Source organism: Musca autumnalis, unplaced genomic scaffold (genome assembly GCF_047663935.1).
Source record: "Musca autumnalis isolate F117 unplaced genomic scaffold, ASM4766393v1 scaffold_1, whole genome shotgun sequence".
NCBI lineage: Eukaryota > Metazoa > Arthropoda > Insecta > Diptera > Muscidae > Musca > Musca autumnalis.
Window position 1 is genome coordinate 193,024,464 of NW_027411644.1, and position 16,279 is coordinate 193,040,742.

A 16,279-nucleotide genomic window follows, 5' to 3' on the forward strand; every position below is an offset into this window, starting at 1 on the left:
AAGTGATGGTGGCGCCCGACTTTTCAAATACCTTTGGTACTGTCAAGCACTCTACGCTGTTTGAGGACATCGAGCAGACTACACTACCGTTCGGCCAAGTTTGATGCGTCAAACCATCTCCGCATGTATTAGTCGAGGTCTCAACCAGAGCAAGCCGTGTGATAGAAAAGTGATGGTGGCGCCCGACTTTTCAAATACCTTTGGTACTGTCAAGCACTCTACGCTGTTTGAGGACATCGAGCAGACTACACTACCGTTCGGCCAAGTTTGATGCGTTGGATAATCAATTATATGTGTGGACGCCAATCGTACATGGAATTCAGGAACAAGAAGTCTAAGCCCTGTAGAGTGAAGCAGGCAGTTTCACAAGGTTGGTGATATTTCCAGAACTGTTTAACCTATACCTATTCTGTAATCCACCCCCTCCATACGGAGATCGTAACGTATGTGGATTGAACACCTATTTGACTGATCTTACCACGTTTTTCCATGCGAGGAATATGCAAATATCCGCCACTAAATCTACGACCACTCTGTTGACCACATGTACAACAGACGTGAGCACTAAGTTGAATGTCATGGTCGATGGGAATTCCGACCATTAACTACCCCAGGATTCTGGGGCTCACATTCGACAGCATGTTCATGTCGCCCGCGCATGCCACATCCATCTGTGACAAGCTGAGATGCAGGAGCAATGTCCTTAAGTCCCCAGCTGTCAGTACTTGGGATGCAGATAAAGAAACCATATATAACGCGATAGGTCGGTGTGTGGTAAGCTATGCGGCGCCAGTGTTGTCCGCGAATATAAGCAAAACACGATGGAAAATTATTCAAACCTGACAGAATGCCGCACAGAGATCTGCAACAGGATGCCTACTCCTGTCTTCAGTGGACCATCTACATAAGGACACAAAGATTATTCCAATACATGCTTTCGTGGCAGTACTTGCTCGGGTGTTACCGTGAGAGCCATCCTAAGCGCCATATTGTGGATAGGATCTTCATGATCAAGAATGAGATGTCCAGCGTTACAAGAGAGAACCCCTAGATCAACAGTAGAGTTGTTAAAATCTACTTCGTTTGAACGACCTAGTTCACTATATAGTTCAGTGGACACCTGTCGTTTGTATGGACGAACTGCGTATGAGTAATACTATCTCTTTGTTTTTATGAAATAACTCATACACAAACGAACTATGGTACCGAACTAGTTCACTAGATTTCACAACTCTAAACAAAACAGACATATCATAGTCGATGGTAGCAGAATTCCGACACCACTTTCACGTCGTCCTCGCATGCCACAGCTATCTGCTATAAACTGAAATGTAGGAACAAGGTCCTTAAGTCCCTAGCCGGCAGCACTTGGGATGCAGATAAAGAAACCTTGTTGACCACGTATAAAGCGATAGGTCGGTCTGTGGTAAGCTATGCGGCGCCAGTTTGGTCCCCGAATTTATGTGACACGCAGTGGGATAAGATTCAAATGTGTCAGAACGTCGCTCAGAGAACAGCAACACGGTGCCTCCCGAAATCTACAGTGGACCATCTACATGAGGAGGCAAAGATTCTTCCAGTACGGCAACATAATGATGTGCTATCGTTGCAGTACTTGCTCGGGTGTTACCGTGGGAGCCATCCGAATTACCATCTGCTGGCCACCGATACACCCAGGCATATCTGCAGTGCGATTCTTTAACACATTTTTTGAGTTACCGACAAAAATCGGTAAAATTAAAATGCTTATAATTTCGGTAATTAACGATATATTTCGGTAAGTTAGCGACGAATAAAAAGTAGTCGTAAAGTTCTACCGATAGCCAGAGTGTTGTCAATCTAACTCCAGTGGATCTGTGGTTACATCCCATCGAAGTAGCAACTTTCCTGGAACTGGAGATAGACCCAGAGCCAGATTGAACAGGAGAACGAACATACAAACATAATAAGCCTGTACGATAACCCAGTAATTTGTACAAATTCGTACAAATTTTTACTGAATGCTGTTCGATAACAAAATTATCCAGCAAAAGAGAGCGAGTTTGGAGAGATTTTTGGAGAGTTTTGTGACTGAGAACTTGCAAATTTTTGCTGGGAAAATTTAGGTGTGTACGATAACTTTCCCAGCAATAATTACTCAGTCAGTTCCAGCAACCTCTCTCAGTGAATTTTACTCTCTCAAGCAAGAAAAATTGCAGAAAGTTATCGAACAGCATTTTGCAAAAACTTGCAAGAAAATCAGCTGTTTCCGAAAATGTATTAAATTTGTTTTTGTTTATTTTGATATTTTAAACCAAACGGAACAAAAACATAAATTTTAAAATTGCAGTTTACTTATTTAATGCTTTAATCCTATCCACAACGCTTTAGAATCTAAAAAAATGTGCAATTGTGAAATTTTCTTGGTCAAAAATAGGTGTGTACGATAACTTTCCCAGCAATAATTACTCAGTCAGTTCCAGCAACCTCTCTCAGTGAATTTTACTCTCTCAAGCAAGAAATTTTCCCAGCAAAAATTTGCAAGTTCTCAGTCACAAAACTCTCCAAAAATCTCTCCAAACTCGCTCTCTTTTGCTGGATAATTTTGTTATCGAACAGCATTCAGCAAAAATTTGTACGAATTTGTACAAATTATTGGGTTATCGTACACACCTAATGTTAACATTTCGAATTGTTTACATTGAACAGGTGATTAATAGTCAGCTGATCAGACTTGCAAATTTTTGCGGGTCAAATTTTCCCAGCAAAAATTTGCAAGTTCTCAGTCACAAAACTCTCCAAAAATCTCTCCAAACTCGCTCTCTTTTGCTGGATAATTTTGTTATCGAACAGCATTCAGTAAAAATTTGTACGTACAAATTATTGGGTTATCGTACGCACCTTTTGTCCCGCAAAAATTTGCACGTCTGATCAGCTGACTTTTAATCACCTGTTCAATGTAAACAACTCGAAATGTTAACATTTTTGACCAAGAAAACTACACAATTGCACATTTCTTTAGATTCTAAAGCGTTGTGGATAGGGTTAAAACATTAAATAAGTAAACTGCAATTTTAAAATTTATGTTTTTGTTTCGTTTGCTTTAAAATATCAAAAGAAGCAAAAACATACATACATTTTCGGAAACAGCTGAAATTCTTGCAAGTTTTTGCAAAATGCTGTTCGATAACTTTCTGCAATTTTTCTTGCTTGAGAGAGTAAAATTCACTGAGAGAGGTTGAGGTTGCTAAATGTTGCTGGGAAAAATTCTTCTAGCAACCTTTAGTAAGTTCTCAGCAAACAACTGTCAAAATTGTTCTCTCATTTCGCTCTCTTTTACTGAACTTTTGTGTAAAAAGACAGCATTTAGTAAAATTTCGTAATAATTATTACAAATGATCACGTAAAAAGACACACCTATTTTAAAGCGTTGTGGATAGGATTACAGAATTAAATAAATCAAATGCAATTTTAAAATGTATGTTTTTGTTCCATTTGGTTTAAAATATCAAAAGAAACAGAAACAATTTTCATAAATTTTCGGAAACAGCTGACTTTCTTGCAAGTTTTTGCAAAATATTAGGTCTGTTCGATAACTCAAAAGTTGTAAAAATGTTAACAATAGTTTGTACAAATGTTTACAAACTTTTACTTAATGCTGTTCGATAACAAAATTGTTCAGTAAAAGAGAAATGAGAAGTAGTTGCAAGTACTTTTTACTTACTATGTAGGCGTGCTGAGATCTACTGATTTAAATGACTGATAAAACACAAATATCAGAGGAACAATAATATAATGTAAGGTTTTTAGAAAACTAGGACAAATGTTAAGATAAATTCTCAGAATGAGAATACCTTCAATAAAACTATGGTCATACCGAGGAAAACGAACAATAAGAAGATAAACTTTTGTCCAGATGACTCATAAACGTTGGGCGCCATTTTCATTGAAGTTTAAAAGTCAAATGACAAAGCCAAAGAATCATATTTCTGAAGCTCACAGGGTTAAATGCAAGTCTACATTACTTATGGAACATGTGTCTCAAGCTGCAGAGCGATTATGAGCAAGGGCATGGTTTTGGATTGTCTGCCCTTGAAAGAGTTAATTGTAAGCGTTCTTATTGGTTGCTGACTTTACTCAAGCAGCCTTGAGAAAGTAAAGGTAAGAAAAATATTACGACAGGTTAGTACCGATGACATCCACGTAGCCAAAACAAAAATAACAGCTAGGCAATATGCAATTGTATCGAATGGATCCATTCTGAAGCATTGCTGGTACAATATCCACGGCCAGCGATTTGGGAGGCTGAAAGCAGTTAATGGCTATTGAAGTCTTGTGATATTAGTTAATGTGTCTTTCAGTTGTTCATCTTCTTCAGTTCCGGTTTGATTGTGGCTTGCAAAACACCGGGAAAGTGAACACATGATATCAGATGAAAAGTCTCTAGATCAGAGTTAGTCCACAAACCTTAACCCCACTAAATAGTACCTATGGATTTGGGATCCTTAGATAGTATCTTGCGAAACTTGAATGCTACATTAACTCCTATTGACTCACTAACACTGAGTAAAGCCTGTTCATCGCACACTGGCTCGGCATAGATCGACCTATCGCGTTGTATGTGGTCAACAAGTTTTCTTTATCTGTACCCCAATTTCTGCCGGCTGGAGATTTGAGGACCTTGTTCCTACATCATGTGGTAGATAGCAGTAGTATGCGCGGACGACGTGAACATGCTTTTGAATGTGACCCTTAGAATCTTGGGGTAGTTAATGGTGGTGGTGGATATTTGCATATTCCTTGCGTGGGAAAAGCTGATAAGATCAGTCAAATAGGAGTTCCGCCGTTCACAACTGACATCAGGGAAGGCACCTGACGCAAAGATCGTACAATCATCCGCATACATTACGGTTCAATGCTGTGTGGAGGGTGTGGAATACAGGAGAGGTAGAGGTTAAATAGTTAAGGAGGATTGGAATTCTTGTTCCTGAATTCCACGTACGACTGTCCTTCACACATATAATTGATTATTCAACGTTTTAAGCTTGGCCGGAGGGTTGTCTGCCCATTGTCCTCAAACAGCGTGGAGTGTTTGACGGTATCATAGGATTTTGTTAAGTTGAGCGCCACTATCACTGATCTGTCACACAGCTTGCTCTGGTTGATTCCTCGAGTAATATGTGTGTCGATAGCGTGCAGCGCTGTTGTCTTGCAGTGCTGCTTACGGAATCCATGCTGATGATCGGGAACTGGAAAGCTATTTCTGACTAAGGCCTTAAGGGTCTTTGCTACGGACTACAAAAACTAAATCAGCCTGTACGATTCACCTTTGCTGGCGCCCTTGCCTGGTTTCAGTAACGTGACCACCCTGTCCATTATCCGCAACGATGAGGGTTGCTAGCGACAGGTTTAGAACTTTAGTGAGATACTCCACTCCCGGCACATCTATATTTTTCAGCATTACCATTGATATTTCATCAGGTCCCAACGCTTTGGATGATTTAGCGTTCCCGATGACATTCGCAACATCATCCATTGTTAATGGTGGTTGATCACCCTGGCAATAAGATATCTAATGCAATGTAGTACTTTTCTCTTCGCCCTGTCAATCGCGGTGTGCTCGACAAACTGTCGGTTTGAAATAACTTAACTGTCGGTTGAAATATATATCATCGGTTTAGTCAGCGTAACGCCGCTAAACGTGAATGAAGTCTCATCTTCCTTCTTTCCAGGGTTCGAGAGTGACTTAAGCGTTACCCACAATTCACTTATTCCGGCTCCAATATTGCAACTCTTCAGTTGATTTAACCACTTGTTCTGTTTATTAACATTCAGTGCCAGCTCATGGTCTCTGGGGTTGGCACGACGAAGCTTAACATGCCCATTTGATAGTCCCGCCGCCTCTGCTGGGAAGTTTGGTCTCACTTCAGGTATTCGACCAGCTGGCATATGGCGAGCGGTTGCAGCAGTGATGATGTCCCAGAACGTCCGTTCTGCTATCCGAACATCAGAAGGATATGGCAAATCTCTGAAGCGATGAAACTCGGCCAATTAGCTTTCCCATGATTGACGAAAGTGCGGCGTTCAGAGGAGATGAAATTGGACGGTCTGCTGATGGAGACAATTATGGGGAGAGGGTCTGATCCAAGAGAAACGACGGGTTGTCAGGTGACGTCATTTGTCAGACCAGGTGACACGATGGCAAACTGTACCACTCTCCGCTAATTCTGATAGGGGCGTCCTCACTGATCGTGCAAAACGTAGAGCTATCCATCTGCTCTGCCAGCACCATACGCCTCTGGTGGTTTGCGATGACCGAATGCCACAACTCGTGATGATAATTAAAGTCCCCCAAGACCAGACGGTTATGACCTTCAAAAAGCGGGCTAATTTTGGGCCTATAACCCGGAGTACAGCTATTTATCGGTGGGATGTGTACGTTAAGCAACTCTACCGCGGCAGTTACACACCTAACTGCTACCCCCATACATTCCATATACGGGTCATTAGAGTCAGGATTAAGTGAGATAGGTCCGTATTGAACAGACTGGTGCAATAAAAAAGCTATTCCCCACTTGCATTTCACGGTCAGTGGCAAAATCACCACCTTATCTCAATTCTACACAGTTATCAGTAAATCGTCATTAGTCAACCCTTTTATAAATAATTTTATTACCGGCCCACACATTTCCTATATCAGCTGTGGAGAATGCTTTTCATTCTATGGATATGTTTTTAGATATCAAATACACAATTTTCCAGTAGATGGTTACAATCCCACAAAGCAATTCTTATCAGTTTCAAACCTTTTTTGTTGTGGAGATTGCTATTGCTAAACGTGACAACAGTCTAATAGCAAAAACAACAAACAATAAAATAGGGGAAATACATACATTAGGGTTAGGAATTTTCGAAAATTTTCCTCAAACCGATTGAAAAAAATATTTTTTTGAAAAATTTATGAAATGAAAATTATTTTTTTTCTCAAAAAACTTTTCTTTTGCACGAATGAATAAAGTTAAGCTTACTAAAATAACGTTTATTGCATTCAAATATTAGGTCTGTACGATAACCCAAAAATTTGTACAAATTCGTACTGAATGCTGTTCGATAACAAAGTTATCCAGCAAAAGAGAGCGAGTTTGGAGAGTTTAGTGACTGAGATCTTGCAAATGTTTGCTGGGAAAATTTGTCACGGAAAAAATTTGTAAGTCTGATCAGCTGACTTTTAATCACCTGTTTAATGTAAGCAACTCGAAATGTTAACATTTTTGACCAAGAAAATTTTACAATTGCACATTTTTTCAGATTCTAGAGCGTTGCTTTGTGGATAGGATTAGAGCATTTAATAAGTAAACTGCAATTTTAAAATTGATGTTTTTGTTCCGTTTTGTTTAAAATATTAAAAGAAACAAAAAGAAATTTCACACATTTTGGGAAACAGCTGACTTTCTTGCAAGTTTTTGCAAATTGTTGTTCGATAACTTTCTGCAATTTTTCTTGCCTGAGAGAGTAAAATTCACTGAGAGAGGTTGCTGGAACTGACTGAGTAATTATTGCTGGGAAAGTCATCGTACACACCTATTGAAAATGGTAATGCACAAACCACATTAAAAACATTTTTGTTTTTTTTCGTTTAACAATTGTATATTTGATAAAAGCGTTTACGATATTTTTATGATTTTCAGAATTAAAGAAAAAGTCTGCCTGGTTAATTTTCCAGCAAGAATTGTCCAGCAAGAACTTTCTCAGAGAGTAAGGAGTTTTTATTCTATTTTCCAAAGTAATTGTAAAAAGTAAACAGACACCTTCTCAGCAAGCAATCAGCTGACTTGCCAAAACAGAACAATTTGTCCGCCAATGAGGGAACCAAAGGAAGAAACGATGTTGTATTTTATTAAAAATAAAAAAATGACCCAAAAATGGATTTTCCACTTTGCAAATTTCTTCTACAAAAAAATAATACAACTAGACTTCGCAATAAAATTGTTTTTAATTTTCACAAACATAAATCAACAAAAAATTAAAAGCAGATGATTGATTGTTTTCAGGAAAAAGAAGAGTTACAAGTTCTTGCTAGAAGAAATTTGTCTATCAAGAATTTGCAAACTCTAAGTAAAAGAACTGTCAAAATGTCTCTCTCGAATCGCTCTCTTTTGCTGACTTTTTGTGTTAACAGACGACTTCCAGAATCTACTAATTTTTAATATTTTTTCCGATAACATAAAGGAAAAAATGTTATCGTAGTAAAAAATAGTAGCTTCTTGCAGGTTCTGGAACAGAGCAATTGTTACAAATTTTAGGGTAACCAGCATGGCACAATTACCCAGGTAGTGGCATCGTAAAATTTTGAATTTGTTATGTCAAAACTTTCTTTATGTTGTTGGGGAAATTACAACAAAAATAATTTTTTTATAAAGGGATTTGACTTTTCATATTCGATCAGCTGGTGTGATACCACTACCTGGTAGTTCTGCCATGGTAACCAGACAGACCTAAAATTACTGACAAACATACATATGTTTGTCAGTTTGGTTGTCTCATGTGGCTCTAAAGTTTATTTTCAATTATATATCTGCCTACGGCGACTTAAAAAAATTGACCATAATTCTGATAAATTCAAATTTTAAAATCATTTTGTTCCGTAACGTGTTTTTCACCGAATCACCTTATAATTACGATTTTATGTAATCTTATGTAGAAACTTATCACGCTATGCTACACGGATGTGAGGTTGTAAAAAAATCATAACCCTAACATACATACATAGTAGCTCTGTTCCTTTACGTGCAAGAATCTTCAAGTTTTACCACTTTTTACTCGAAAAGTGTCCCCTTACTTGATATAAGCATACAATTGATATGAGTGCAGTCGACAACTTTTGCCACTTTTACCAGTTGTTAAAGTATAGGAACATACCAAGTGTTTTTATTTTCTGTATAAACTGCGATACTTTATTGAATAATTGTTTGTTCGTATCAATTTTACAAATGTATGTACGTATTTACATATAAAAAAGGAAGCATTTATTTCAAGTGGTACTTTTTGTAAAAATCTCTACAAATGTTTAGGTATGTAAATATACATGTGTATGTACTTGTACATGTTATGGAAGATAAGGGATATGACAAATTGATAATAATAAAGATATACAATAAAATTACGGTTATTTTAATACAATGTATGTATGTGGAATGTTTTGCTAAATAAATGTATTTATATAAACAAATAATACTATTCTTTTAAAGAATGACCATTTAATGTTCCATTGTTACCATTCATGTTGCCATTAGTGTAGTGATTCTTATAACAATACATAATCTCAAAATTATCCGAATAGTTACGCGGCAAAGGATAACCTATATCATCAACTCCCAAATAACATGCCCCATAAGCCATACTTTTAGTAATGCGTATCAATTTTAAACCAAATGGTATATTTTGCTGTTTCAGAGTCTCAATGAAACCATCTTTCAGTAGGGTCCAACTTAACCATACCGAGCCAACACAAGTAATATTTAAATCTCCCGATTTTACTAAATCATCATGGACATGTGGTAGCAGCGCTTGTATACTGCGTGCCAAATGACAGCCGGCTTCATGAAATACAAATTTCGCAAGTTCATCACCTTGTTCAGCGGCATGGGATAGCTTCTTACATAGGCTAGCATAAAATGGTTTTTCAAATTTGGCATAACAATGGGTAAGCATATCATGACGATTGGCTATATTGAAGTGGTCTTTGATTAGCTTCCAAATGGGCTCAATGGGATAGGGAGATTTGCGGAAATTGTCCATATCATCAAAAACCATTTTGACCGCACGATGTGATATGTACCAGGCTGGAAGAGAGGCGTTATTATTCTTTCATATCATAATAAACGAAGTTTACTTCTACTACTTACCACTTCCTTCATCACCCATAAAATGACCCCAACCGCCACAATTGTACGAGGTGCCATCCGGATTCCTTAACAAGGCATTCGAACCTGTACCCGATATAACAACCACACCACCAACAGGTGAGGCCGTAAAAATACTACCAACCGTATCACTAGTTATCGTATAACTATCAGCTAAATTTGGATATAATTTTCGTAATTCATTTTCCAGTTCACGATTGATAGTTTCCTATATCAGCGGAAAAAAGGAATGTAAACAAAAACCAAATATAAGTATGCAAATTATTTGACCTTGACTTAAGGTTATAATAAAAAATTCATTTCAGTCATATACACACATGTTCACAGCCGCTTAAGCTTAAGCCTAAACTGGTTAAACGTGTCTCCTCCGGTATGCCTGCATCGATTTTTGCACGTTCCACCATATCGGCAAGGCGACGAGCACATTCCGCCATACCAATATGCCAATGATTGGTACCCAATCCAGTTGTTGTAGCACAACATTCACCCTTCTCATCACAGATGACTAAACGTGAATGTGTAGCACCCCTTTGGAAGAGAAAAAAAGAAGGAGTTATGGATATTTTAAGAATAAAACAAATAAGAAGTAAAAAGCTAAGACTAGAAAAATTATAAAGAAGAAAAACACCATCAAAAATACGTACAATTACCTTATACCGCAAATTAACTTATACCCAAAACCTGAAAAGCAATAGATAAGAACGCATTACGAGGGGAAGTTACATACTGCAGTTGGAACCAAAGTAAAGATACGAATACAAACAATTAGTTTGTGAGGAAGTTCGAAAGGAACTATCCCCACGATACTAAGAGGTAGGTATCTACGAAATTCCCACTTCAAGAACAGGAGGAAACCCTAGTTAGGCAACGACCGAGGGGATCTCTTATTCAAATAAGGGTATTTCACACAGGAAGATTTCGTTTGACCCCTCATCTGCACCAACTCCAAAAGTCTAAAAAAGGAAGTCCGTAAACTGATGAATGATTAAGGGAGACAATCCCCCTTAGATGCAAACGCAAGCATACGGAGCAATGATGGGTCTGTGACAGCGTAAATTACTTTAAAGGTCGGCGATCCTTAAACGATCAATCAAAAATTACAACCAGGGGAGAGTTCTTCGATACTGGATTGACTTGCCACAGCAGCCATGTTCTGGCCTGTGGCTGCCACCTCAGTGTACAAATGGTTGTATTTGTATTGTTTGTATTGTGTTGGGAGCATCATATCCCGGAATGTCTGCTCCGGATTCTTTTTGTACGTGTCGGGACGGAGGAAAACTCAGGATTAATATGGATGTGTTCAGTTTGGCACATCCGCATACACCACACTTAAACTCCGGTGAGATGCAATAGATGACGGGAGTGTGTGCATCTCAGGTGTTGTAATCGTCCAAGTGAAGGACGACGACAGGGAATATGTTGATGCATGATGCGTGAACACAGCCTCTAGTGATTCGCCGTCATCAGAATACAAATCCCTGAAAATGCGTATTTTTGTAATATAATTGCAATGGACTCCGAGGTAAGATCGAGAAAATAGTAGATTGTATAAATCGGAAGAATATCATAGCCGCGACGGCACAGGCAACCAAGCTCAACAACAGCGGCAGCTTTGAGCGTTGTGATGGTTACAATGTACTGAGGAAGCATCGCACCAAACAAGGGAAGTGAGGGCTTAGCATTCCTATTGCACCAGTCTGTTCAATACAGACCTATCTCGCTTGAACCTGGCTTAATGACCCTTACATGTAATGTATGGGAGGTGGGAGATTCGCTTTCCCATTGTACCAGCCTGCTCAAGACAGACATATCTCTCTTGATCCTGACTCTATTGCCCCGAATATGGAATGTATGGGATAGCAGTATAGTGTGGAACTGGCGAGGTAGAGTTGCTAAACGTATACATCCCACCGATAAATAGCTGTACTCCAGGTTATAGACCCAACATTAGCCCGCTTTTGGACGGTCATAACCGTCTGATCTTGGGACACTTAAATGCTCATCATGATTTGTGACATTCGGTCCTCGGAAGCAGAGGGGTATATTGCTGCGTGAGCAGGTTGATAGCTCAACGTTTTGCACGGTTAATGACAGAGTGTCACAGTTCGCCAGACATAACCATCATGTCACCTGGTCTGGCAAATGACGTCATCTGGCAACCGGTCGTTTATCTTGGGTCGGACCATTTCGCAATAATTGTCTTCATCAGCAGACCGCCCGATTGCAACACCTCTTAACGCCGCACCTTTCTCAATCATGGGAAAGATAATTGGCCTAGTTTCAGAGAGTTCACAAATCACAGCTTCAGAGAAGTTCCCAAAGCTGCTGATGATCGGATTGCAAAAGGGAAGTTCCCTGCTGCAACCGCTCACTGTATATGTACCTGGAGAGGCGACGGGACTAACAAATGAGCGAGCCAACCCCAGTTACCCCAGAATCTTGGAGCTGACCATGGAAGTTAAAAAATCACTCTCGAACCCTGGAAAGAAGGAAGATAGGACCTCAAACACATTTGGCGAGGTTACGCTGACTCATACGAAGAAGAGCGCAAATTATTGCAATTGCCAGTTCGTCGGGCACCCAGACCGAAGATACGAGTACTGTGTGGCATTAGATCTCTTCCTGCCGAGGATAAACCACCAGAATTTACAATGCATGATGTTGCGAATACCGTCAGGAACGCCCTGACGAAATCTCTTGTAATGCTGAAACAGCCTGATGAGCTGGGAGTCGAGTATCTCACAAAAGCTCTCAACCTGTCGCTAGCCACCCACTTCGTTCCCGAAGTTTGGAAAATGGGCAGGGTGGTCCCGCTACTGAAGCCAGACAAGGATTATGTTGCGAATGCCGTCAGGAACGTCCTTATGAAATCTCTATGGCAATGCTGAATAAGCCGGATGAACCAAGAGTCGAGTATCTCACTAAAGTTCACAACTTGTCGCTAGCAACCCAATTCGTCGCCGAAGTTTGGAAAATGGACAGGGTGGTCCTGCTACTGAAGATGAATCGTACAGACCGCTTTTAAAGTTGTCGCCCGTACTAAAGGCCTATAGCTATCAAGTTGCCGATCTTCAGCATGGGTGGCGTAAGCAGCACAGCACGATAACAGGGCTGCACGCCATCCCCACGCACACGTATTAGTGGAGGACTTAACCAGAGCAAGCCGTGTGATAGAATAGTTATGGTAGCGCTTGACTTATCAAAAGCCTTTGATACATTCAGGCACTCCACGCTGTTTGAGGACATTGAACAGACAACACTTCGGCCAAGCTTGAAACGTTGGATAGTGAAATATAGCTCTCTTCCTTTACGTGCAAGAATCTTCAAGTTTTACCACTTTCTACTCGAAAAGCGTTCCTTTACTTCAGACACCATACAATTCATATGGGAGCAGTCTACAACTTTTACAACTTTTGCCGGTTTTACCATTTTCAAAAGTAAAGGAACAGACCATATATGTGTGGACGCCAGTAGTACGCGGAATTCAGGAACAAGAAGTCCAAACCCCGTAGAGTGAAACAGGGAGTTCCCCAGGTGGGGTGATATCTCCGGAACTGTTTAACATCTACCTCTCCTGTATTGAGATCGTAACGTACGCAGATGATTGTACGATATTGGCGTCAGGTATCTTCCCTGATGACTTTATTGATAGGTTGAACTCATATTTGACTGATCTTACCCCCGTTTTCCAAGTGAGAATATACACGCAAAAAAAAAACGGCCTCTCTAACATATGTCCCAAACATATTTTGCAGCAAACATATATATGTTTGCAACAGTCCCAAACACAATATATGTTTGGGTCTGCAAACAAATATATGTTTGGGTGGAAACAAATATATGTTTGGGTGCAAACATATATATGTTTGGGTGCAAACATATATATGTTTGGGTGCAAACATATATATGTTTGGGTGCAAAGATATTTATGTTTGGGTGCAAAGATATATATGTTCTCCACCCATGAAAATAATGTTCTAACATAAAAAATATGTTTTACCCAAACATATCAAATTGAGATATGTTACAAAATGTTGGAAACATATATTTGTTTGGACCCAAACATATTATGTTTGGATCCAAACTTATATTTGTTTGCAACCGGTCCCAAACATATATTTGTTTGGATCCAAACATATTTCTAACATAAATTTTTCTGCGTGTACAAATATCCGCCACTAAATCTAAGGCCCCTCTGTTCACCACATGGACGGCTGAGGTAAGCACTGAGTTGAATGTCGTGGTCAATGGACCACAAACTACCCCAAGATTCCAGGGGTCACATTCGACAGCATGTTCACGTCGTCCGCGCAAGCCACAGCTACAAGCTGAGATGTAGGAATAAGGTCCTCAAGTCCCTAGCCGGCAGCACTTGGGGTGCAGAAAAAGAAAAATTGTTTATCACATACAAAGCGATAGATCGGTCTGTGGTAAGCTATGCGACGCCAGTACGGTTCGAATATAAGTGCAACGCGATGGAAAAATAATGAAACCTACGAGAATGCCGCCCTGAGAACTGCAACAGGGTGCCACCTCATGTCTTCAGAGGAACATCTACATGAGGAGACAAAGATTCTTCCAGTACAGCTACACAATGGCATGCATTAGTTGCAGTACTTGCTCTGGTGTTACAATGAGAGCCATCCTAAGCACCATATGGTGGATAGGACTCCCCACCCAGGCGTGTCTAGAAAGAGAGGTCCAACGTTACAAGAGATAACCCCTAGATCAATAAGCCTATCAAACAGGTTTAAATCGCATTCACACGGATGCAGTCGCTGATGTCATAAACAACTATCGTGTTAATGCGGTCCTCGGTGAACATCCCCATGTATCGCAGCTGAGGAGCGTCAGCTGCCTCGACAAACCAGAGTAGTTTTGGCACAAGTACGCCCGGGATGTTGCAGCCGTCTAAATTTCTATATGACAAGGATTGATGACACCGTCCAAAACATCCGCCCAGGATGCGCTGCACCTTTTCAACTGCCCTGCCGAACCAAACCCCATCTAAACAGCCAGATCGACCAGGAGAAAGGAGTATACAAACAAATAAAATACTGTTACAACAACACAGCTTACGGCGACAAGCTGATGTGTATGAACAAGGTTCTCAAGTCCCTACACGGCCGCACTTAGGCTTCAGATAAAGAAACTTTTTTCACCGATAAAGCGATAAGTCGGTCCGTGGTAAGCCTTGTGGTCCGTCAGAACGCCCCCTGAGAACTGCAAAGGAGTGCCACCGCATGTTATCAGTTGATCATATGCATGAGGAATGGAAGATTCTTCCAGTTGTTGTTGTTGTAACAGTGTTTTATTATGTTTGTATGTTCGTTCTCCTGTTCAATCTGGCTCTGGGTCTATCTCCAGTTCCACGAAGGTGGCTACTTTTTTTTTTTAGGTGCTTAGTATCGTGCGGGCCCATGCCGCATACTTGGCAGATGTCGACTGCAATATCCCGAGCGTAATTGAGCCAAAATTACTCTGGTTTGTCGTGGCAGGTGACGCTCTTCAGCTGCGATAGATGGGGATGTACTCCGATGACTGCATTTACACAATAATTGCTTATGTCTTAGCGACTGTGTCCGTGTGAATGCTGTTCAAACCTGCCTGATATGCCTGTTGATCTAGAGGTTCTCTCCTATATTGTTGGACCGCCGTCTCTAGAGCATGAATATCCTTCTTGATATGCATGGGTGTATCGGTGGCCAGCAGATGGTGATTGGGATGGCTCTTACGGTAACAACCGAGCAAGTACTGCAACGATAGCATCTCATTATGTTGTCGTACTGGAAGAATCTTTGCCTCCTCATGTAGATGGTCCACTGGGAGGCAACCTGTTCTCAGGGCCGCGTTCTAACAAATTTGAATTTTATCCCACTGCGTGTCACATAAATTCGGAGACCAAACTGGCGCCCCAGAGCTTACGACAGACCGACCTATCGCTTTATACGTGATCAACAAGGTTTCTTTATCTGCACCCCAAGGCCTTGAGGACCTTGTTCCTACATTTCAGTTTATCGCAGATAGCTGTGGTATGCGCGGACGAATGTGACCCCTAGAATTTTTGGGCAGTTTGTGTTCGGAATCCTGCTACCATCGACCCTGATATTCAACTCTCTTCTATACTGCGCCGTCCATGTAGTGAACAGAGTGGCCGTCGATTTAGTGGCGGATATCTGCATATTCCTCGCGTGGAAGAAGGTGGTAAGATCGGTTAAATAGGTGTTCAGTCTCTAACAGATGTCATCAGGTAGGTAGGTACCTGACGCCAGGATCGTACAATCATCCGCATACGTTACGATCTCAATGCCATCTGGGGGAGGCGGAATACAGGAAAGGTAGACGTTAAACAGTTCCGGAGATTTCACCTCCCTGTT

General features: G+C 40.4%; 1 protein-coding gene across 2 annotated transcripts in view; it reads right to left on the reverse strand.

The window, feature by feature from the left end:
- Nucleotides 1-8,904: 8,904 nt before the first annotated feature.
- The window catches only part of Nagk (N-acetylglucosamine kinase), a 39,310-nt gene continuing 31,935 nt past the window's right edge, over nt 8,905-16,279 (reverse strand). For both annotated transcript variants that reach the window (XM_073959413.1, XM_073959414.1), the window contains exons 3-5: nt 10,220-10,430; nt 9,885-10,110; nt 8,905-9,821 (exon numbers count right to left, since the gene is read on the reverse strand). In XM_073959413.1, the coding sequence (XP_073815514.1) occupies nt 9,214-9,821; nt 9,885-10,110; nt 10,220-10,430 (1,045 nt within the window). In that variant the 3' untranslated portion in view covers nt 8,905-9,213. The remainder of the gene's footprint in view (nt 9,822-9,884; nt 10,111-10,219; nt 10,431-16,279) is intronic.